Source organism: Danio aesculapii, chromosome 4, assembly GCF_903798145.1.
Source record: "Danio aesculapii chromosome 4, fDanAes4.1, whole genome shotgun sequence".
In the NCBI taxonomy this organism is placed as follows: domain Eukaryota; kingdom Metazoa; phylum Chordata; class Actinopteri; order Cypriniformes; family Danionidae; genus Danio; species Danio aesculapii.
The window spans coordinates 48,009,093-48,035,377 of NC_079438.1; the positions used below are offsets into that span (position 1 = coordinate 48,009,093).

Below are 26,285 nucleotides of genomic sequence, written 5' to 3' on the forward strand. Positions count from 1 at the left end.
GTTGGTTGGTTGGTTGATTAATAAAAATAGATAGACAGGCACCAAACATTCTGACTGATGGATTAACAGACAGATATACTCACAAACATGGACAGACACACATATCTAGACATTTTGAACTGTGTAATAGAAGCCTGTCATAACTTTCCACTATCCATAACTCATTGGTCCAGTCAGCCGAAATGAAGCAGCTCATATAAGAGAGGCACTGCTCAAAGATTTGAGCTCAGGGTGTGTGAGGACAGTAATGCATCACCAGCTGTCTTCCATTCACTCTGGCAATGTTAAACAGGGGGGTGGGGGATGTTAAGCTCGTTTATGCTTTACTCAAGTTATGCGTGGTTTCCTGAGGAAATGACAGGAGCAGAGGGGGCACTTCGGCCACAGTAAGCCACTTTTATGGGTCTTGGACTGATCAGGTGACAGTGTAACTGTATATGCATTGCAAGATAGAATTATGGATTAAAACACATGGTGCATGAGAGTAAATTGGAAACATCTGTTTATTCAAGTTGCATAAGTCATAATTACTCCACCCTAATTTAATTTGTCAGTAACTTGGTCATAATGGATGACAGAACAGTTAAAAATGCGCACATCACCAATGCCAGCACATGATTAAAACTGTTTAACTGTAAAACAAAGCATATGACTCGAAGTCTTGTTCTAATGCACACAAATCTATATAACAATGACATTTTGAGGCACCAGGAAATTAGCTTCCTCAGATTTGTTTGCGACATGGGAAAAGCATTACAGATCAGATTTGTATCTGGCGAGGCAGAAAACAGAGACAAATTTATATGGTCAAATGCAAAGACAATCTGGATCTGGATATTATCCGGATATGAATATTATGATCCGGATATGAGAGGCTGCTGCATGTCAGCTGGTCGTTGCTAAAGGCAAAGCACATGAGAATCAAGTGGATTTTCAATTTAAAGAGTCTTAGTCCTTATCCGTTTGTCTTTGTCTCCATCCAGTGGCGAAAGTGTGTTAGTACAAGCAGAAAAAAAGAAGAATTCGCAAAATCAGTTTATTTGAAGAATCTCTTCTGTCGCAACAGTCTTAAGGCAAAGACTTTATGAAGTGAATCCACTGTTATCAGAGCAACATTGTGAAAATACATACACATTCAATCTACAAATACATAGGCGTAAAAACTAAATGATTACATCCTTTACATCAACATAATCTTTGAAATCAATCTATAGTCTTCTTGCAGCTATGATGAGAGCTTGTTTATTTATGTACAATATTTTGACCTGCATTTTAAAATATGCATAATCTGTTGTTAGCATAAAGCAATTGGATTACAAATGGTAATCAGTACAACAGAAAACAAGACTGTTATGTTCTTTTTCTGAACCATTTTCCCCCTCAAATGACATTGAATTTCAATACGGCTGATGTTGCTGTGGCAACTACATTAGGATTTTACATTTGTGTTAAAATGCAGTGCTTCTCATTCGTTGTCTTCGTTCAGCTAAAACATTTCAGGACACGACCCTTAACAAAAGTTCAATGAAAGCGCTTATACAATCCAATGATCACAATATTCAGCCAGTTCATGAGAGAAAAAGTCATTAAGGCTCAAAAAGGCACCTTTTTAAACTGATATTCAACAAGATATTTTGACAATTGGCAGATTTTATAATGATTTAGAATATTGGGAATTGATTAATAATTTATCAATAACTACTAAAGAGATACATACTTAAAATAAGACACTTGTTTCCTGCTAAAACATAAGAAATACACTACCTGACAAAAGTCTCGTTGTCGATCTCAGTTGTAAAAGCAACAAATAATAACTTGACTTCATTCATTGATCATCTGGAAAAGTGGCAGATGGTAAATTTTTCTGATGAATCATCTGTTAAACTGTATCCCAGTCATCACAAATACTGCAGAAGACCTATTGGAACCCGCATGAACCCAAGATTCTTACAGAAATCATGGTTTGGGGTTACATTCAGTATGGGGGCGTGTGGGAGATCTGCAGAGTCGATGGCAACATCAACAGCCTGAGGTATCAAGACATTTGTGCTGCCCATTTCATTACAAACCACAGAAGAGAGCAAATTCTTCAGCAGGATAGCGCTCCTTCTCATACTTCAGCCTCCACATCAGAGCTCCTAAAAGCAAAGAAGATAAAACTGCACTAGAATAGGCCTGCCCAGTCACCAGACATGAACATTATTGAGCATATCTGGGGTAAGATGAAGGAGGAGGCATTGAAAATTAATCCAAAGCTTCTTGATGAACTCTGTGCGCCTTTCTTTGCCATTCCAAATTTATTAATAAGTTATTTTAAAAAAGTCAGATCTTACTGTCCTAATTAAATAATTAAAAATCAAGGCATTATCATATTCTATTTTGGTAAAATAAGCATAATCTAGAGGCCTTTGCCTTTCATATAAGCCACTTCTGATACCAAATGATCAGCTAAAAGTCAAGTTATTATTTGTAGTTCCTAAAACGTGGATAGGCGACAAGACTTTTGTCAGGTAGTGTACACTTTAAATGCTTTCCATTCAGTTTTAGGACATTTTTAGCTACTAAATCATCTTTTTTGATAAGAAAATAAATCGTCAACATTGCCAAACAGTGATCTTTCCCCAAGCTTCATATATAGGAAAATACAATAATGAATGGTCTTACAAAGCATTCTGACGTTGGTCCAGTGTATTTGTGTGCCCAAAAGCAGGTTCCCACACCTGTTTGAGATCTAGCAGCACATTGCACATTTATCATAAGCAAATATGTGGTTAATAAAAAAATACTTTTGATATATGATAATATAATTTACTCAAGCAAAAATACATGTCTTTAAACTCGTCAGACCGCCTCCTTAACATTGAAATGACAACAGGGCAACATCTGTTAAGACTGTTAGGATCAATAACAACATTTGTCTAAAATAGTGGCAAATAAAATATATCAAAGCCCTTTAGTTGATGTAGATGTATTTGGTCATGCAGTTTAAAAACAGGCACAGTAGTAAGGCTGTGTGTTTGTGTGTATTGGCGTATCAGAAAACGTTTCCAAGCAATTCAGTACGGGTCCAGTTTAATTCGCCTATGCAGGCAACAGGTGAACACCATTCCACATATCTGAAACACACACACACAGAGATCATATAAATACTCATTAAAATGATGATGTTTGGGCTTTAAATTACATTTGGCTAAATAAGATGGCCATCAGCCATGTTTCCATGTCTGGTGGACATCTGCCTGGTCAAATGAGCTGGTCAAAACAAAACAAACTGAATGAGATTCTGCAGGCATTAAGCAGCAGAAGCACTTTCTATAAAAAGAGCTTGAACAATGGCAGGACTTGTTTTTTGTGTAACTGTTTTAGAGGCTCTATATGCTTTTTCTGATGTTTAATTTTTCATGGTGTGTAAAACTAAGCATTTAAATAATAATAATAATAATGATAATAATAATACTAATGATAATAATGATAATGATAATAATAATAATAATAATGATAATAATATTGCTAATGACAATAATGATGATAATAATAATGATAATAATAATAATGATAATAATATTGCTAATGACAATAATGATGATAATAATAATGATAATAATAATAATGATAATAATATTGCTAATGACAATAATGATGATAATAATAATGATAATAATAATAATAATAATAATAATAATAATAATAATAATAATGATAATAATAATAATACTAATGATAATAATAATGATAATAATAATAATGATAATAATAATAATAACAATAATAAATATAATTTATTTTTGTATAGTGCCTTAATTCTCTTAATTCTCATAGCGCTTTACACTTTTTAAATAAAAGGATAGCAGAAAAAACAGTTATGCAGGAGATACAAATTATATATAAATAAAAATATAACAAGTCACACACCGTGTAGATATAAAACCGATCAAAAAAATAATAATAATACACATACGCCTCAGAAAAAGGGATGTCTGAAAATGTGAGTCTTCAGGGATACTTTAAATTCTTTAAAAGATTCTGCATGCCTAGTATTATAGGGTAAATAGCAGTTTATATTAGTAAAAGGTTAATAAATAAATGCACACATATATATACAGTGTACAGTAATAATAATATGATAAACACAATAGCAAAATCTATGATTATTAGTGTATTTAATTAACTTATATAAAATTATCAGTTTTATTTGATCAAATGATCAGATTTTCAGTCCATTAATCACAACTGAAAGCAAAACTTTAAAAGAAATCATATCTATTACTAATCACATCATTAATGTTTGTATCACTGTTAAAAAAAGCATCTGGAAGTGAAATTCAGATATGTTAATTGATATTTGGTTTAGGACATGCACTGTACGCTCAAAAATAATAATATTTGCTGACTTGTTGAAATTGCTTTTTTATTATGAGCTAAATCATCACAATTCCTGAGATTTTGGGGGGACAACTTAATTGTTTTATGTTCAATCCACTAATCTATTTAAATTTGTAAAGACAATTAAGTTAACTTAATTGATTTGTGTTGGGACATTGAAGTGAGTGTGTGGAACTCATGCTGGACCATCTAATCAATCAGAGCAGAATAGTTTCTCAGAAAAGAAAAGTTTAGAGAAACCTGATGCTTTATTCTGAAATGTGTTTTTTTGACCTTCAGTGGATGTAAACCTATAATAGGAGACGTCCTAAATTTCATTAGGAACCATTATTGTAGTTTAGGAGCACTTCAGTCTTGCTTTTTCCTCATTTGATTCAATACTTGTTAAAAGCACATATGGGCCTACATGGCCTTGTGGCAATTGTTGAAACTCTCTTTATGAAAAGCTCGAAGGAAAAGCGAAGCGGTGTATAGTTACTGTGGAAACCGAGGTGTAAGGCAGCTGGTAGCAGTGTTGTTGTAATTGGGTCAATTAGCATGTGTGGGAGTGTGTGTGTGTGTGTGTGTGTGCACGTGTTTGTATGAAGGATACAGCATGTAGGCAGAATCAGACAAGCGCTAACTCTCATAATGAAGAGAGCATAAACATTCATTTTCACATTTCCAGATTTCCAAGAGCCGGTGCGCTTCTACGGTGTTGCCATGGAGGCAGAATAATTGACAGGGAAAATGCTGAGATTTACACCGGTGAGTTCTGGTACTTTTCTTGTTGTAAAGACTGAATAAAAACACCTCCAGTTATTCTTAAAGCGGTTACAGTCCTATAGGGGGAAAAAAGGAACGACTCAAAGAGATAAAAATATATGGCTGAAAGTCTGAGCAATCCTTCGACACAGTCTACAAGTTACAAAACATGAACTAAAAATACAGTTTCAACATCTAGCCTTGCTTTATTTTTCCTCTCACTATCTGGAATATAAAAACAAATGGGAAGCCAGGTCCTAGGAGGGCTCATGGTGGGCGATCATTTCGACAAAAATGATGGAGCATCTTCCTACCCACTAACACAGAAATAAACCATAGCTTGAGGCACAGCATTTTCTTGCCTTAATAATGGTTTACTTTTGCGGGAGAAACCACAAACTTAAAAGCAATTAAGCTGTATTTAGCAGTAAGGTAAATGAGCTTTTACAGCACATTCCAGTGAGGATTTTTGATTTAAGGCAAGGCAAGACAAACTTTATTTATAGAGCATAATTTTACACAACCGTAGTTAATCCAAAGTGCTTTACAATAAAAAAAATATTTAATACATAAACATTTTTATAAAACTTCTATAAAAAATATAAGAAAAGGAAAAAAAATTCAATGTAATAACTGAAATACAGATATGGAATAACATGCATGCATCACTCAAAGGGAGAAAAAATAAGTCTTTAAATTAGATTTAAAAGCATCTAATGATGGAGAAATGCTGATGTTCATAGGGAGACTTGGGGCCGCAACACAGAAAGCTTGATCACCTTTTGATTTGCAGCAAGACCGAGGGACAGACAAAAGAAACTGATGAAAGCACCTTAATAGCCTACAAGCTGTAGACTGGGGGTGAGAAAACTTGTGTCCTGCATAGTTTAGCTTCAGCTCTAATCAAACACACCTGAACATGCTAATCAATGTCTCCAAGATCACTAATTATCTATAAGCAGGTGTGTTTGATCACAGTTGAAGCTAAACTGTGCAGGACACTGGCCCTCCAGGACCGAGTTTGGCCTCCCCTGCTGTGGACTATTTCGATGTGGTCATGTCACTGGCACATGAACATTTCCTGCTTGTTGTCAAACTATGTCATAACTGTAACAAGAGGCAATTAAATCATAACTTGATGTTTAAACAGCTGCCATAACATTGTTTAGCAACATGTGTACCTTTTTGGATTCTCGGAAGCTATGAAAATTACAAATGTAAAACAGGAAATACATTAGGATACGTTAGGTGTTTGAAACAAACAAAGAAGTAAATAAATAAATAAATAAAAAATTATAATTAGAAATAAACCAGTGCTAAGATTTAGTAATATTTGTTTTACTTTTCTTATCAAACTCAAAAGACTATACTAAAACAGTTCGATAAAAGGACCGGGGTAGAGGGCGATGAGGGGGGCGAGGGGCAAGTTGGAGCCACTCTGGTCCCCCGGGCTCCGCGATTGGTTGGGAAAACTCCAAATCAAACCAAAACAAACCATTACAATTGGCTTAATGTTGGCAATCAAAATTCGAGACATTGCAACCTGCAGAACCTGGGAAAATAAATAAATAAATAAAATAGTTAGATAAATCAAAATGTTGTCATTTACTCGCTCTATTCATGCACGTAGCCAGGGGGAGGTTTGGGTGGTTCGAAAGACCCACCCCTCACTGATAAAAGGTCCAGTATTATCCCAAACATCAGCTCATTTGTCTTATTCTGACTGATATTCCCTTATAAAAAGTGAAAATAACCTATCAAAGAAGTCTTCCAATGAATCCAAACATATTTTTTTTCTCGAGTACTACATCCAGCTGTGCCAGAAAACATACAATATGATGAAAGTGAAGTCATCTTTCACTACAAGTAGCCCAACTTTTTTCTAAATCTTGGACCTTATTCTTGAAAAAAAAAAAGCAAGTTTGAAGCACCACAAGCGGCCCATGTTAAAGTTCATTTTAATACTAATAAGGCTATTTTTTAGGAACTTTCAAAAAGTTAAGCTCTACATTATTATTATTATTATTATTATTATTATGTTTTATTTTTTTATTATTCAGAAGGCCAAATTCCGACTGAGGAAAGCATAACCTCGTTCACATTACTTTCATGAAAAAAAGTAGCAAAAAAATCTACAAAACACCTTCCTTTGTGTGTGTGTTTTTTTACGTTAAGCTTTAAGAAGCTTGATCTTTTCAGGCAATTCTCCATGACATAAAGCAACTGAGTGAGAAGCAGTATTACCTCTGTCTGCCAGCACTTCTAACGCTACTCTAGAGGAAAATAAAGCCAGGATTAACTGCACAGGCACGATAGACAACAAACGAGAGATGGGACATGGTTGCAATCAACAAACCTACACAAAAAAAGCAAAGGGAAAACAGTCTCTTTTCTGAGCAGACATGTTGACACCTTTGAAACCTCTGCTTTCCAATAGTCTGGTTCCACACAAGGAGGGATACAATAGACAACCCGAAATAGATCGCGCACACACTGGGAGTCCCACAGCAGGTCACAAAATAAAAGGTTACATCAGGTAAACGGTCAACACAGTTTACTCAACCTTAAAAAAAACATATACAGTTGAAGTCAAAATTATAATTTTTTTTTTTAAATTTCCCAAATGATGTTTAACAGAGCAAGGAATTTTTCACAGTATTTCCTATAATATTTTTTCTTCTGGAGAAAGTCTTAATTGTTTTATTTCAGCAAGGATAAAAGCAGTTTTTAATTTTTTTTAAACCATTTTAAGGTCAATATTATTCACCCGTTTCGCAATTTTTTTTGTGATCGTCTATAGATCAAACCATCAAAAATTTGCCTAATTACCCGAACTTGCCTAATTAACCAAGTTACGCCTTTAAATATCACTTAACTTACAAAAATCTAGTAAAATATTACATGCTGTCATCATGGCAAAGATAAAATAAATTGGTTATAAGAAACTATTATGTTTAGAAATGTGTTGAAAAAATCTGTTAAACAGAAATTAGGGGAAAAATATACAAGGTGGGCTAATAATTCTGACTTCAACTGTATATATGTATTTTTTAATGTAACATCTTGAATTATTCCCCAATATGAAATTAATGTTGTGTCCAAATATAAATGAGTAACACTTTAACATTCTTAAGTGCCATTAGTTGTGAGTTTCGGTTATTTATGCCATGCAGCGTTCAACACATGTGGTGGTGTCATGCCAAACATACACATAATTCAAACAGAAAACATGAAGGCTGACGTGAGGTGACATGAACAAGACGTGTGGACATGCACACACTCACAGACATGAGCATAAACTCAAACATCCAACCTTCTCATTGCATATTTCTTCAGGAGTCAAACAATGGCACTAGCCAATCAAACATGAGAAAAGTCCTCTTCGTCTTCTTTATAAAGCAGATAAATAAAGCAGGCAGTCAGCACTGCTCCTATTAGCTACAGAACATACACACACACACACACACAAACAAAGAGAAAGACAAACAAAACCAAGAAAAAACAGGGACAAACATTGTAATTTAAGACAAACATCAGAAATCCAGAACAGACTTCTTTTGTGAAGTGAAATAACAAGTCCAACAATGCTTTATTACTTTAACTTAACAAGATCAATCACTCAAAATGACAATTCTGTCATTATTTAACCCTTGACTTGTTCCAAACCAGTTTGAGGTTGTTGTTTTTTCCTTCTTTTGAACACAAAAGACATACTGAAGAACATTAGATTGTATTTGTTTTTCCCACCATGGATGTCAGTGATTTGAAAACACTAAATGCTTTAATATGAGATCAATTCTTTAATTATACAAGTAAATCATATAATCACATGGTTATACATTCATAGATAAAGAATAATGAGAAACTGACATATTTACTTCAGTATGCTTAGCTACTTTTTGTTCGTAACTTATGTTATTAGCTTGACTAGTTTAGCAAGCTACAGCGTTAGCTTATTCAACACCAGCAGCATAAGATACACATAAGATACACTTCTAAAATTGAATCTGAAATTGAAAATCACCAAATGCTTTAATATGAGATCCATTCTTTAATTGTAGAAGTAAATAATATAAATAACATGGTTATTCATTCACAGAAAGACAATAATGAGAAAAACCCTTAGCTACTTTTTGCTCATAACTTGCTGTATGTTATTAGCTTGTCTGGTTTAGCAAGCTACAGCTTTAGCTTCTTCAACAACATAAACATACGATTCACAAATCGAATGAAGAAGACTATAGTAAGTTTTTATGTTATGAATGTGATATGTAATGTTCTAGCCCCTTGCTCTGTTTACTGCCATGACGGTAATAATGAAAGATCATTGAAGAGGATCAATTTAATTAGCGCTCCCTCTAGAGAGCCGCTTCAAGCTACTTGGAGGCTTTTTACAGTAAAATCATTACATTAAATTCAACACAGGACTTATTTTTAGCCACACAATCTCTCCAGAGTTTCATGTTTCCTGGATGAAATGATCACATGACCTGGAAACGCTACTTAAACGCTGCTCCTAAGTGAAAGCCTGACACACTTATGGATACAGTTTTAAGCATACAATGAACAAAACATACGATTAAAAACTAAATTCAGTTCACAGAATATAAAAATTTTATTTGGATATAAAAGGTTATAAACTTTTGGTATTAATGCAGTACACAGTGCATATTACAAATGATACATTAAACCAAAATATTATTTAATATTTAAAAATAACTAGAAAATTGCTTTACATTAACCCATGCAGCATATATATATATATATATATATATATATATATATATATATATATATATATATATATATATATATATATATATATATATATATATATATATATATATATATATATAAATAAATAAATAAATAAATATATATATTTATATATGTGTATATATATATATATATATATATATATATATATATATATATATATATATATATATGTATATGTATATGTATATGTATATGTATGTATATATATATATATATATATATATATATATATATATATATATATATATATATATATATATATATATATATATATATATTTACACTATTGAATTGACTCACGGGCCCTAGTTTGGACATCTCTGCCCTTAACACTTTTTTTTTTTAAAGATTATTTTAACAACTGAAGTGATTTTATCTCATCTGGTTGCATAATTGGTGCAAAAAAATATGTAAATATGTCAAATGGTGCAATACATATTACGTCTGGCAGTAAACATTAGAATTCACATACAAACATGTGGAAGTTTATTTACAAAATAAAAAATATATATAAATAATTGTGACTTTTCATTATAAATGTGAGATGAAATGTGAAATACAAAGAATTACAAAGAAGAAAAGCTATATTGCAAGTTTATCGAACTCAAAATTGCAATTGTGACCCAATTTATCAGACAATTTTGATCTCTACCTTACAATCTGGAGGAAATTTGATAATTGAAAAAGGACTGTTTGGTTTCAAAATTGAGACATTAAGTCAAAATTCTAAGAAAAGCCTTTTGGAAAATTTACAACCCATAAATATGTTTTTATATATACCACAAAGAAGTCCAAATTGCAAGATTTGTAAAGTTTGATATGAGAAGGTACTGAAAAAACTTTCTATCTAACAATTGAAAACATTTTTCACATTTCTGGAAACGTAACTCTGAAAATGGAAATATAAATTCAGCACTGCAACAAACTCACTATTTTAAGATGAAAAGACTTTGTACAAGTTTATAATTCACAACTGGGAGATTTTTACACAAACAATTTTGAGCAAAGTCGAAATACAAAGATTATTTTCACAGAAAATAATCTGAGAACTGCAAGATACAGAAACTCAATATTATGACATGCAATTGCACTATTCATAGATGAAAACTCACAACTTAAATAAAAAATAAATTTAAAAAAAATGTTCGAATTGGCAGAACAAAATTTAAATTTTTTTTATTCCTTGTTGAAATAAACATTCATACCAAACATTAAAACCACAAACCACAAATCTATCAAGATAAAGAGAGGGATAAACTTCATAAAAGTATAATCTATGGTCATTATACATCACTCCCAGCTCCGAGAATCAATACGAGGTCTGAGCTGGAGTCAGATTTCAGCTGTGTTTATATACAGAGTTTATTCACAGGAAACAGATCGATGGCCCTCTGCACCCCTGCAGTGAATGCAGCACACTCTTACTGCCAGATCTGCACTTAAAGCTAAGAGCTCTTTATCTCGCTTTCTTTCACTTTCTCAAACCTGCATGCGGTCTCCACCTATTTTTACCCAGCAGGCAGTTGCACGGTGTGACTACCGTGCACATTACCGGTCGAGGGCAAAAGCAAGAGTCCATTAAACGATTGCCCGCAGGTCTATGCATCAGTTTTTTTAGTGAAGGCTTTCATGTTATTGAACCACATCTAAGGACCTCAATGATCCATTGTTTCTACTGTTTCTCTGATGCACGTTTCATTGTAATTGGACATAAACATCAATATATATGTTGTAAAGTACGCAGGTTTACGTGATGGATTGAGCTGAAAGTATAAATCATAAATAAACAACCCAATTCATATATTGGTGTTCAAATGTTTGTTTGTTTTAAAAGGAATGTGTATTTTATTAAGCTAAGATGCACTGCATTAATCAACAATGAGAGTATAGTAAAGATTTCGGTTTCAAATTAATCTTGTACTTTGAAACTTTCTTCAAAGAATCCTAAAAATAATGTATCAGGATATTAAGCAATGTTTTCTGCACTGATAATTAGCATACGTATTTCTGAGCACCAAATAAGCCAATTTAAAATGATATCTGAAATGTTACGTGGCACTAACGACAGGAGTAATGATGCTAAAAATTCAGCTTTCCATCAAATAAATAAATTTAAATTGCATGTTTCGCAATGCATATGAATTATTGTTGTTGTTGTTATTATTATTGAATTATACCATAACAGGCATACACTTCCTGTAAATCAGCTAGAAGCTTTAATGCACATTTTGTCACATGGGTCTTTCGCACGGGTGTCCAAACTCGGTCCTGGAGGGCCAATGTCTTGGAGAGTTTTGTTCCAACCCTAATCAAACACACCTGAACCAGCTAATCAAGCTCTCACTAGATATACTTAAAACTTCCTGGCAGGTGCATTAAAGCAAGTTGGAGCAAAACTTAGCAAGACACCAGCCCTCCAGGACCGAGTTTGGACACCCCTGGTCTTACGGGAAATCTGCAGAGGTAGGTTTGGCTTAAATTGCAATAATATTTCACAATACATATGAATTATTGTTGTTGATGTTGTTGTTATTATTAAATTATACTGCGTTTTTTAATCAAATACATGCATGCTTGGTGAATATGAGACTCCTTTCAAAACCAAAACATACTCATGCCATACTTTTGAAAAGATGTGTATGTATATGCATAAAATATACAAAATTAATTAGCATTCTGTTATTTTTTGTGCTTTTAAAAGCTTGATAGCTGTGGTAGTATCTACACTGTAAAAAAATCCTGGTTGCCTTAATTTAATAAGCCGAATTAAATTAACCTTGAGTCCATTGAACTTATATTATGTTAAACTGACTTATAACAGCTTGCATAACTTATAAAATTAAGTTAGAACATGATTAACTTAGTTTAATATGTTACAATGAACTAAAAGCATATGTTGTCATGACTAATTGATCATATAATTTTTTACAGTGTAGGGACGTCCCGAACAGGTTTTTTTTGCTGAGTCAGAGTCATTTAATTTTGAGTCTGTACCAATACTGAATCCCGATCCGATACTTCTATAATACATAAAAAATGGCTACGGCAATGTTGTCGTCATCAACTTTATAATACCTCCAGACTGCAGACATACTCGCGCTTTTAGCTTCAAGCTGCTTCCTGTGCTGCTGTTTCTGTGTGAAATCAAGAAAGAGGTCTAACTCTGTGCCACCACATAACTATAGATGTGTTAAAAAATAATGAGAATATTTATACAGTATATATACATATATATTTGAGTCCCGATCGGGAGGTAACATCTGATTCCGATCGAGCCTGAAACCGCGTGATCGGGCCCAATTTCCTATCATGTGATCGGATCTTGATATCCCTAGTAGTATCACAGACTTTTGAAGTTTATTATTATTATTATTATTATTATTATTATTATTATTATTATTATTATTATTACAGGACATTATTATATAATGGAACAAAAGAAATCATATGATTTTAAAACATCATGACATAATCATAGATTTATCTTTATTGTGTGAACTATTCCTGTAATCACAATCATTCATAAGAAAGGGGGAGGGGCTTACCTGTAGACAGGCCACACCTATTCCCACAGCACCAATGATAAGCAAGTGATCAGCCAGAAACTGCTCCAGTTTAGTAATACAGCCTCCCTATGAGAAAGCACAGCATTAATAGCCTGCCTTTTCAGTGTCAACACACATATGTGGACATGTAAATTGATTTATTTAGCAGCCTGATAAAACGTGATAGGGAGACCTATTTTTCTTGTGTGATTTACCAGACGTATCAGGTATATAATATAGCTAATGGCTCCTGGGAGGCCTGTAAAACCTGTATTTCGGTGTATTATATATCACACCGGAGGTCCGTTCCCAAAGAATAAGTGCAGCATTACCTCACACCTCACAAGCTCATATATGTTACCACTATGCACACCTGCCGAGCTCACAGCTGTGCTTTCATAAGTCTAACTCACTCCCAAGGGCCATATCAAGCACTTCACGATGATACGGTTCACAGGCGTGCTGTCGTTCCCACAGACAATGAGGAAACATCTAAACATGTGGTGACTTTGTCTTAAATCTCCAAAGCACAGCAACACATTAACAATAGTGTATTTGTGGTTTTGTGGTATGTAAACCACAAGTGTGTGTAAACACTACCCATTTAATTCATTTGAATTCAAGTGTAATTGTATAGTTCACAATAATTATCATTCCAAAGCTTTACAAAAGGTGTATGATACTGCATTCAAAATCAGAAGCAGAAAAAAAAGTTGTGTATATAAATATTGTAATGAGTAATAAATAATAAATATGGCTGCTGCATAAGTGTTGCACAGAGCAGTGTTCCTGGAGGACCATCAGCTCTGCACATTTCCCAAATCTATTTAACCAAGCACACCTGATTCAGATCATCAGCTAATTAGCAGAGACTGAAAGACCTGTAATGGGTGTAACAGACAAAGAAGACATCCAAAACATGCAGTTGGAACGTGGTTAGGAAACACTGGCATAAAGGTTGATTTTTGTTTTTGGTCATCTTTGTTCTTTAGTGGTGACTTTAATGGTGCCCGACTGACCTCTACTTTGTAGATGTTGGAGGGGTGGTCTCTTCTTCCACACTGAGGAGTGATGGTCTTACAGCAGCTGTCAGGGACCACTCTTGAATCCGCCTCCTGGGACATGATGTACACACTGTGCGTCCAGTCTAATGAGTTGTTGCTGCCACAGCACTTGAACTACAAGGTAAAATTGACAGACTTGTGGTTATTTTTACTGTAAGGATCATTGAGCAAAGTTGTGCATTATTTCAAATGTATCAGTACCTGTTTTTAGAATGCAGAAGTAATTTTATGAAGTTATCTCATTAGATTGTGTAGTGGAATTCATTTAAAATTTAAGTGTTAGTACAGAATAATAATATTAAGATATTTTACATAATGCTTGTGGCAGTGAATTGTGTAGCGCATTTAATTTGGAAGATTTTACAGGTTTCCGATCAGTAGTTTGTGTAGTTTATTACTTTAAATTTTGCCATTGGTAATTAAATTAAATTAAATTAAATTAAATAAATTAAATTAAATTAAATTAAATTAAATTAAATTAAATTAAATTAAATTAAATTAAATTAAATTAAATTAAATAATAAAAAAATAAAATAAAATTAAATTAAAATTTATATAAAATAAATAATAATAATAAAATACAATTTAATTGAATTTAAAATGAAAAAAATAAATATAATAAAATAATTAAAATAAATAAAAAATATTTTACATAATCTTTGGGTCAATTGTTATGAAAAAAATAAAACTTTTAAATAAATATTTTACATAATGCTTGGGGCATGGATTGTGTAGCTGATTTAGTTTAAAATAAAAACTAAATAATAAAAATTTAATTAAATTAAAATTTTACATAATGTTTGGAGAAGTGACTTGTGTAGCTCATTTAGTTTAAAAAATCGAGTGTTTAAAATAAAATAAAAAATATTTAACATAATCTTTGTGGATTTTAGTTTAAAAAATACTTGTTACAAATAAAATAAAACATTTAAATGGGCAGTGGAAAGTGTATTGTATCGTATTTAGTTAAAGTATTGTTATAAAATAAAATAAAAAATAAAATTGGTAACACTTTATTTTAAGAGTCCAAAATAATGCATTAATTAGGCATTAATTAATGGTTAATTTGTTCACAATTAAGCATTAGTTAAAAACAAAAGCACTAGTAATTAATGGTTAACTGAACATTTTAAGGGTCCTAAATTATGCATTAGTTAAGCTCAGTTAAACTTGTAAATCATGATTAACCGAACAGAAATTAAAGGCATTTTAACCATTATTTACAATTTGATAAGCCATATATTATTTCTTTAATCTTTGTGTTAACTAGTTATCTAAACAACAACCTACTAATTATGTTTAATTACTGCTGGTTTGCAATTATTTATGGCTAAAATAGTGTAATAAACACACTTTGTTGCTAATTAAGGCTAAAATGTCATTAATACACTACTAATAAAGGCAATTTGACCCCCTATTCTAAAGTGAAAGTTATATCCACATTAATTATGGGACTTCTTGGGCATGATTAGTGTCAGCCACAGAACTTATAATACAAAATATATAATAGAAGAAAAGCAGTCAAATACATTTTATTTAACAACCAAATGAATAAACCCTTTGCCCTAAGATACAGTCTGCATTTTTATGAATTTCATGGCACAATCTACGAGCTCCTCTTGCTGGATCAAGAACATTACATGTTGAACAGGTCCTTTAAAATGTGTTTTTCTTAATCATAGACCATACAGCAGGTTAAGAAGTATGTTTTCAAGACTCATTACCATTAACCATTAATTACTAGTGCTTTAGTTTTTACCTAATGCTTAATTGTGACCAAATTAACTATTAATTAATGCTTAATTAATGCATTATTTTGGACCCTTAAAATAAAGTGTTACAATAACATAACATAAAAATAAAATAAAATTAAATTAAATTAAATTAAATTAAATTAAATTAAATTAAATTAAATTAAATTAAATTAAAAATAAATTAAAAATAAATTAAATTAAATAAAAAAGCTTTTCACTGCTTTAAACTAATGGCGTTCCCATCAAAAACTGAGGATACACAATTCAACATTAACCCATACATATAAAATAATTGCCCCTTTTGTCTTACATGTTATCATACAGAACACTCAATGCACTACTTCAGAAATTTGACAAAACCCAGAAGTGAAAAAGCCCAGAAACATGACAGAGTTCCTCACATCCTGCTGTAGTCGGTCCACAGACTGAGTGATGCTTTCTTTCCCAGGTTGAGCATAGTTCTCCATCATCGTCTTGCTCAAGTGCTGCTTCAGCTCTTCACTCAGCTGTGAGAGATCGAGATGAGAGAAAAATAAAAACAGCGAGAGAGCGAGCAGTAGGCAGTGTCATCTGTCAACCACCTCATCTGTGCCTGATACGGTCCTACAACTATATCCATCATAAAAGCAATCTGGTGTTATTCTTGAGAGCTTTGTTTTGTGTGTTGCTGAAAGAGTTCACTCACCGCCTGATAATACACATAGGCCAGAACACCAGCCACCAGCTCGATGAGGAAGATCAGAAGCAGGCAGGAGAAGTACTGGAGGAACACAGGAACCAATGATCAATGCAAATGCAAGTAATGCAATACATTATAATCAGGCAACAGGAGGAAGTCTAGTTATTATTGCTGTACAGAGTGTATGTTATACAGATCATAAAATGCTCATTCGTTCCTTCCTCCGGCTTAGCTCCTGCTTTATCAGGGGTCACCACAGCGGAATGAGCCACCAATTACTCTGTTCTGCATATGCTCTATGCAGGGGATGCCATAAAATGCTTATGTATATCATAATTACCTATGGGAAATACAAAAATGTATACAAAACATAATCATAATTCCTATCATACTCATTATGAAGGTCAAGAGGATGTTAAAAAAGTAAATAAACAAGATAATCTTAAACAGAAATATAATGATAGTTATTAAATATGATAGTATTTTATACTATCATAGTACATTTAATAAAATTTATATAAACATCAATGCGTGTTGGAGTAAATAAAAAGCACCTATTACCTATAAAATAAATAAAGGTGCTGTTATTAGATAAAAAAAAATGTACCTATTTATGGTTATTTCATTATTAAAACAGTGATATACTGAAATAGTTTTAGAATTTAAATAATTTGTTTCAATAGTGAATTATATTTAACATATTTTATATTATAATTTGGATTCAAAGTAGTTTGTTTAAGCATCATTACAGTCTTCAGTCGCACATTATCCTTCACACTAATATATTAATGTTAATTAACTCTGATCAAGAAACACTGCTTAACAAAAAAAATAAAAATTTATTGGCTTCATTGGTTTCATAAAGGACATTTAACGTCCATTCAATTCCAGAAAGGGGAAAGATTATTAGAATTGCAGTGTTTGTTCACTTAAAAGTTCTTTGGGGAACCAAATATAGCCTCCAAATATGGGATGACTATGAAAACTTCCTTTTGGAAGCTTTATTTGTGGTAGAACAACAGCAATACAATTTTTCAGGATCAATAAAATAAAAAAAAAACATTTTATTTAAATTGTTGGTCACTTTATTTTGTATTTTCAAATTAAGTTTTCACCTTTAATTGAAAGGACAGTAGAGACTATAGACAGGACAGTGTGACGAGCAGAGAGAGGGGAAGGATCGGCATAGGAATCGAACTCGGAGTGCATGTGTCGACACACTAACCAGTACTCCATTGATGTCGACGTCACTTAATATTAAAGATACAACTATTGCTATTAATAAATCCTTAACTTTGACTTTTGCCTCAAACTCTCAATTCACTGCTTATTAACAGTTATTAAAGTAGTACTAGAGTAGTAGTATTAAAGTAGTAGTTAGGTTTACGTACTAGGTGGGATTAGAGATGTAGAATAAGATCATGCAGAATATGTACTTTATAACTACTAACAAACAGCCAATATCTTAATAACAGGCAGGTGATAAGCCACTTGTCAATAATGAGAATTGACACTTAAACTAAAGCGTCACAGGTTTTTTTTTTGTGCCAATATAAAATGGCTTTTCTCTCACTTTTAATTAATTTAACACAATACAATTATTAATTTAGTACATTTTACCTAATCAACAATCCCAAAACTTGTGACAGCTTCCATCACCACAAACATAAACATCATAATTATAAGCCGGAATTGTAGCAGGCTGAATAACAGACTCAAGAAACCAGGAAAGATGGATGTGTGACAAAGACTAATGAATCAACGCAAACAAAGACATACTGTACAAACACATCTACTTCTCTTCTCTAGAGTTCCAATGAAAAGACAGGAAGTTTGACGTCATTTATATAAACATTTACAGGAGCGCTGAAGCAAATGAAAAGCACCTATTCAAGGTTACTCAAACAAAACGGTGCACTACACAGCTGTAACCCTCACGTGAGGCCATTAACGCAAATATATGTGTTTTCCCATAATGCACTGCTTTTGAATCAGCCCAGAAAGGCAGTCTCCTCATTACTAATTCCTACCAAGGTTGGCGCTCCACCGTAGATTCATACATCTGAGCGAGAGCGGGCTATAAATAGCACTGCAGCAGTGGCAGTCACAACCTTGCTTGTCTCCTGAACAAACACAACATACTATCATCCCCTAAAAAATGTTGAGAAAGCATATGCCTGTCAGCTCAGTTGTCATTTTGTTTTACTCAGTCTATGGCCATTCAGTGCCACCCACCTCGACTTAAGAGGCGACAATAACTAAAGTGGTCAGGATCTAAAGCAATTACACCTAATAAGTGAAGCACAATAGAAGACTCGCAAATTACGTCCTGTCATTGGCTGTTTTTTTTCTCTTACCGTGGACAGACAGCTCCTCTGTTCACGTATAACGGCGCAGCAGCCCAAGAAGCCGGTGACCATCACCAGTCCTCCTGCCAGGATTAGGATGTAGGCGGACACGGCGAACGTACTGGAGGCCAGAAGACTCAGATACTCTCCTTTATCCACCAGAGTCCAGATCCCGACACCCATCACCACCCCACCGCCCATCTGAAGGAGAAAAAATACATCACCTAATGCTTCTTCTAATATATCGTATATAGTATATAGGACCACACACTGTAAAAAGCAATTAGTTGAGTTTACTTTTAAGAAAGGGAGTAACCTGTTACTTTTAAAGGGATTAGTTGATTTTACTTTAAGAAAAGTAAGTAACCTGTTGTTGTTGTTTTTAAGCTATTAGTTGACTTTGCTTAAAAACAAGCAAGTAACCTGTTGTTTTTAAAGAGATTGGTTGACTTTACTTTAAGAAATGTGAATAACCTGTTACTTTTAAAGGGATTAGTTGATTTTACTTTAAGAAAAGTAACATGTTGTTGTTTTTAAGCGATTAGTTGACTTTACTTTAAAAACAAGCAAGTAACCTGTTGTTTTTAAAGGGATTAGTTGACTTTACTTTAAGAAATGTGAATAACCTGTTACGTTTAAAGTGATTAGTTGATTTTACTTTAAAAACAAGCAAGTAACCTTTTGTTTTTAAAGCGATTAGTTGACTTTACTTTAAAAACAAGCGAGTAACCTGTTGCTTTTTTATGTGATAGTTGACTTTAAAAACGAGCCAATAACCTGTTGTTTTTAAAGCGATTAGTTGACTTTACTTTAAAAACTAGTGAGTAACCTGTTGTTTTTAAAGCGATTAGTTTACTTTACTTCAAGAAAAGTGAGTAACCTCATGCTTTTAAAGTGATTAGATGACTTAACCGTGTAAAAAACAGCATAAACTAGTTGCTTTTAAAGCTATTATTTTGCTTTGCATTGAAAAAGTAAGTAAACAACCTGACTTTAAATTGATTAGTTGACTTTACATTAGAAAGTGAGTAAACTCATTGCCTTAAAATTAAGTTAATTAAATTTATGAATAATTATAAAGATTAAGTCAACTTAACAGTTCTGTTTACGAGTTTACTCCATTTTTTAAGTAACTAATCGCTACTGAATACTGAAACTGTCACACAAACAGCTCATTCTAAACGTTCACATCAACTGCAGGCATTTATTCAGTTTATTAAGTTTGAATTATTTTATTAAAAGTATAGCAAAAGCAGTAATATTCTTCAATACATATTCTTCAATTATAACATAACTGATTTATATGATAATATTAAAATGTAATTTATTCCTGTGATTTTTGTGCTAATTTAAATGTCTTTACTGCCACTGATATATTTAATGCATAATAGAAGTGATGATGATAATAATAATAATAATAATAATAATAATAATAATAATAATAATAATAATATAAAGATCTTATTGAAAAATTTAACCCAACAAGAGTCAGTCTGAAGTTGAAAAATTACATGACAACTTAAAGCCTGAAAATTCATGAATCTGGTTGTTTTTCCTATGTGAAAACTACAACTGAGGCAGGCAAATGTATGTACTTAATTTGAAGTCTTCATATTAAATACAAAATATAATTACATGTAAACACTGGGATTAGACAGTGAACAAAAAATCAGCTAATTACAGATTTCAAACTTCTGCCTCAAGTGCTAAACAGCTATTTCATACTTTGACGAGCTTGTGATTATTTAACCAACTCAAATAATCATTCATTTAGCCTGAGATTTCAGGAACAGGTTAATTATCCACCTGTGTGGTTCTATGGAAAGCAAAACCTCCATTAATCTACATATACACATACGCAGTCATTTATCTGTTTTCAGTTCATGTCAGAGGCTAAGGAAACTCCCGGCTCCTTCCTTCAAAATCTCAAATGACAAACTCAAACAAAAAACCCAAAATCCCATTGTCTCTCTCAAGCCCTCTGCATACCACACGCACAGAGGAACACACACACTTTACAAAAGTTATGCATTGAATGAATAACTAGAGGACATACTGAATATATTTCAGAGGTTGTGTTTCAAGCTAATAGTTCACCCAAAACTGAAAAATCACTCACTATTTGCTAACCTATGCAGTTTCAAAGCTGCAAATCTTTTTTTCCATGCAACAAAATCCTGTCATGTAAATAAATGAGGACTTAGTGAGATACCAAATTAAAATGTGTACGAATGGACCACTTTTATAATGCTTTTCTGTCCTTTTTGAGGATTTTAAACCCTGTAATTGCATTTTTAAAAATAGCAGTATTCAGAATTTCTCTTTTTGTCTTCAACAAAAGCAATACAATCATAGTAAATGATGGCAGAATTCATTTTAGGTGGACTATCCCTTTAAATCAGTGGATAAATGTGCATTCCTGTTGAAGGTGTGGATTCTGAATCATTTCCTGGACTTTTCTTCGCATAGTCCAGGGTATATGAAAACTCGCCTGTCTCATACTTACAGTAAAGAATATATGTCACGTCATTTATTAAAATTATCTAGTCAGCCTATAACGAACAAGCGTGCTACATATAAGTCCATCTAAACAATCTGTTTTGCTGCACTCAGATGATGTTACGGAAGTTTCCCTCCATCCTGCCCACCACCACCAGGTCGGCCTCGTCTCCACTCAGAGGTTGGCTTCACCCTGCCTTCATCTTCAGGCAGGATATGCCAGCTCATCCAGAGTTCCACACCATAGACGGGGCTTACGCCGATGGACTTTGAAAGGATAGTAACGCAATAACATTCATAATGACTCCAGGACAATCCTTTCACCTAATTTGTCTTTCATATATCATCTGGAGATGTTCATTTTGATTCATTTCATTGCTTTTATCTGCTTTTTTGACTCAAAGTAGCAGCACTCAACATTTTATAAAACAAGTACTGTGATTTCAGCTAAACATCTATCCAATTCTGCAGAAGAAATGATTCCCGTACATCCTTTAATGATCTAACAACTTTATTTTTCTTCATTTTTGATAGAAGCTATTCCAGCAAACTGGAGTTCAGACTCACCCAGAAGAGAAAGTTGAAAACGAAGAGCAGGTATTTGAGACACACTGTGATCCAGTCACCCTGCTCATCTTTATACATGCTGCCCATCTTTCCAGTTGCTGAGAAAAAAGAAGTGTAAAAGAAAATTAGTTTGAAAGTTGTTCACTTTCTGCACATTTATGACAAAAAAGGACAAAGAGGAGGAAGTGGGCAGGAGTGTAAACAGGCTTTTTGGAAAGATGGCAGTCAAACACTGTTCTTTTGCATGACATGTTAATTAACAGCTGTGGCCCATGGGTTTCAACCACAGACAGACGACACGCTCGTTTCGGGGCCTAGTGTGGAGGCGTAGCATGTCAAAACAGCAGCCACGCACGGCCGATAAAATGAGAGTGTTTGGTTTGAAATGGTTGAAAACACAACAAAACTACACATTGTCCAACCCACATAGTCGGCTTTAAAAATCTTGAGGACGATGAATGACATCACCAGATTAGAAAGGTGACTGACACGTTCTGTTCTAAAACACAAAATTAAACGAGAGACTTTGGTTCATATATATAAAAAAAATCCTAGCTATAATGGAGTTTATGGCCTAGATTTTGTCTGGTGTCGATTTCTTTTGGACACTGAGGCATAAAGAAGTTGTTCAGAATGACTGCGGGGGCATATTGATTTGCCGATCACGTGTTGTAAACATATGGAGAAAGCCCTTGTGTCTGTAGTAATCACTTAGAGTGCTTTTTTTCCTGAAAGGTTATCTAGCTATATTGACCGGTAAATACTGAGTATTTATGATACCGATGGACTCCTGATGCAGATTTAAGTGTAAGACTAAATTTGGAATGATTATGTTGTACAAAATAATGTTTTATTCATTGCATTTGCATTGTTACATGTTTGTCTGCTTGATACAGACAAACTGTCCACTTATACACTCTGCCGACAGACCAATGGCTTTGGCTGAGATTTGGGACACATGCTGGCTTTGAGTTGTTATGGGTTACCACAAGTATTTAAAGAAGTGTTTCAAGAATTTTAAACAACCCTAGTCTTCTTATTTACTCCGTATACTCATTTAGAAAAATGGCAAGTTAACCAACACTTTTTTTCAACACATATCTTTTTAAACTACAGAGATATGTTAGAAAGATTTCAGGCATTCAAATGCAAAAACATTGATTCATAAATTTTCCTTCAGCTTAGTCCCTTATTTATGAGGGGGTGCCACAACGAAATGAACCGCCTCAAATGCAAAAAACAGAGCGATTTATTTCTCTCTTGTGAATTCCTGTCTATGTTCAAATCACACAGTTATCTGTTGGCCAAATTAGGGAAATTTGCATGTTTTTTTTTCACCTTGATCAAGAGAATTCACTATTGAAATGACTGTATTGTCTGCGAAATTCCCCCAAGTGATAGTAAATGTTCTGTGTCTTGAAAATCTGCAGTGCAATCATGCAGCTTTTTACATTTACTATTAACCAAATAATACATAATTAGAAGAAATGTAATTTTTTTTGTCAAATGTAACATCGTGCAATGATTCAAGATCCTTTTATAAAATATAAGATGTTTAAAACATCTATTCGATCAAGAGGATTACTGTAAAAAACCCAAAAAGTTAAGGTAACTCAAACCATTTGAGGAAACCAATTGCAACAAACCATTTAAGTTCAAAAACTAATCCTAATGAGTACTGTGTACTCAATCCATTTGAGTAAATGAAGCAATATAAGCACAGTAAAACCCAATAAATGAAGAGAACTCAAACCAACTGAGTACTGTAAACCCCAATAAGTTAAGGTAACTCAAACTGAGTAAAAAAAACTAATATATATGAGTACTGTGAACTTACTCCATTTAAGTTGAAGTAATTAGGTATTTAATTAACTCATTACCTTCAACACAGAGTTCAAAACTCTTTTTAATGGAGTAGAATTAACTTTCAGTCAATTTTGAGTTAACTACACTCATTTCATTTGATAAAGTCGACTGTTGGATTTTTACAGTGTCAAAGTACACACTGGCTGTGGAACAAGACTTTTTTGTTGTTTAGTTTTTGTTTAGTAGTTTTGTTGTAGCCTTTTGTATTTGTTTGCTATTGTTGTTTCTGTAGTCTCTTCAAGAACACAAGAATTTGTTTGTTAAATGAGACAATAATACTCCCAAAAGACGATTTAAACAGTTACACCCGACGCAAAAGGCTTCATATTTCATCCCATTCAACATGTTGTCTACAGTAACCAACAGACCAAGTACAATTTTACTTTTTTCTTTAAAACAAGCTTCAGCCATCAGGCACTGCAGATAAAGGTTAAAGTAAAGTCTTTTGTCTATGTAGGCTGCGTTTCACTTTCGCTGTTTCACGTCTCTGTGTTCAGGGGAGTTTGTTGTGGTTTCCTCTTTTAAAGACTGACAGCGAATCGATTCAACAGCCACGGATGCTTTTCGTTCACGCGACGTGATCAAGTGTGCTGCGAAATTGCTCCTCTGAGCTTTTAACTAGTTAAAATGCACATGATATCCCACGTACTCCCTTCAATAGTCTTACATGCAATGAACGCAATGGTAGTTGTCCCGAAAAAAAGAGGACATGTTGATTCAGTGCAGCCGATTCTCCATCTCTTTCCTCCCCCAGACTTTGGCCTTTTACTCTTTCCGCAAAAAAAAAAAAAAAAAAAACGCATCAATGTCGAGTATTTGCGTTGATCCTACGCCACCGTTCGCGCTTGTGAACGTAATAAAAAGCAAAAATGCGTGTTGTGATGCGATGCGATGCGCGCACTTCATTTCTTTCTAAAAACCACCTGCTCTTATATCGTCTTTGGGACAAGCACCAAAGTCATTATTCGTGGCTTAAAGAAAAAACACAACGTTTTTTAAACTTACCTAATCAGCAGATGAAGGTGTTTTTACACTCAGCGAGGTTGCTTCGGAGGCGTGTGTCCTGTCCAGTCGGCGGGTAGCGGAGGGTCATTGCAGGATGTGAGGAGAAAATGAAGTACAGCCCGCCCCTTCATTTCTGAGATTAAATATGCAGCGAGCTGTTCATCTCCAAAGACTGCTCGAGGACTAATAACTGTTATTGGTGCTTTTACTGTAATTAAGTTTGCCTTGTCCCATTCACTAAGCTGCCTTGTCCCATTCTGTGAGAAAATCAATAGTTAAATTTTAACAGCAGTCTGCTAATACAATGCTGTTAAATGCTGTAAATGATGGTAGCGGAGAGCAGAGACAAAAGTAAAATCTTTCATTAAACCAAATTTTAAACGATAATGTTTTGGACAGAAATATAGTTTTTGCTGTGTTTACTAACTCACAACAGTGGTCTATCAAAATCAGGTGTTATTCTGTATCAAACAACTCACTTCAATTTAAACAAAAGTTGCATATTGGGGTCAAACACAGGTGGGTCAAAAGTAACACAACAATATTTGCTAGATTTACTGGCTTAATCTTGTTTATTTTAAATATATCTGACTATTACCTTGTTAACGTTAACTGCAAACATATTTTGTCCTTTATTTTTGCAAAAAATAAATAAATTTAAGTTCCATCAAATGTTTCAAAAGCAATCCACTAATGCAAAATGTTACAATTTTCTAGAATTTTTAAATATATATTTTATTATTATTGCAAATATGCATTAATCTTATAAAACATATGAGTAAAAACACTGAAAACCAATGTGGAAGTGAAAAATAAGGCATGGCTATTAGCAGTGGGACATAAATAACAGTGTTACTCTTGCCATTTAAACCTGATTTTCTTTTAAAATGAAAACTCAGACATTTTAAACTTAAGGATGTGTTATTGCACTAAAAAACTTGTAGATTGATTATTAGTGTGACACATGGAACCAGAAACACAACTTGTGATAAGGAAAATACTTATCACAACTATACTATACTATTATTTACTTTTTGCACATTAAAACAGAA

At 33.3% G+C, this 26,285-nt stretch overlaps 1 protein-coding gene across 2 annotated transcripts; it reads right to left on the reverse strand.

Annotated features, from left to right (window-relative positions):
• Window positions 1-485: 485 nt before the first annotated feature.
• Window positions 486-25,321, reverse strand: tspan11 (tetraspanin 11). Of its 2 annotated transcripts, XM_056455875.1 has the most exons (9): window positions 25,234-25,321; window positions 22,363-22,460; window positions 19,306-19,497; window positions 16,955-17,029; window positions 16,671-16,775; window positions 14,471-14,629; window positions 13,452-13,538; window positions 8,441-8,565; window positions 486-3,116 (listed from the first exon to the last, which is right to left on the reverse strand). In XM_056455875.1, the coding sequence occupies exons 2-8, from the start codon at window positions 22,447-22,449 to the stop codon at window positions 8,488-8,490; spliced, it is 783 nt and encodes a 260-aa protein (XP_056311850.1). In that variant the 5' UTR covers window positions 22,450-22,460; window positions 25,234-25,321; the 3' UTR covers window positions 486-3,116; window positions 8,441-8,487. The 2 variants fall into 2 exon arrangements, with proteins under 2 accessions (XP_056311850.1, XP_056311851.1); XM_056455876.1 differs by lacking the exon at window positions 8,441-8,565.
• Between the last annotated feature and the right edge of the window lie 964 nt (window positions 25,322-26,285).

Excerpts from the sequence above, each read along its gene's own strand:
- tspan11 (XM_056455875.1), bottom strand. The coding sequence starts at position 22,449 with ATGGGCAGCATGTATAAAGATGAGCAGGGTGACTGGATCACAGTGTGT. Across the intron at positions 17,030-19,305 it reads AGAGGAGCTGTCTGTCCACG|TACTTCTCCTGCCTGCTTCT; the intron begins GTAAGAGAAAAA and ends GTGTTCCTCCAG. Across the intron at positions 13,539-14,470 it reads CCAACATCTACAAAGTAGAG|GGAGGCTGTATTACTAAACT; the intron begins GTCAGTCGGGCA and ends GCTTTCTCATAG.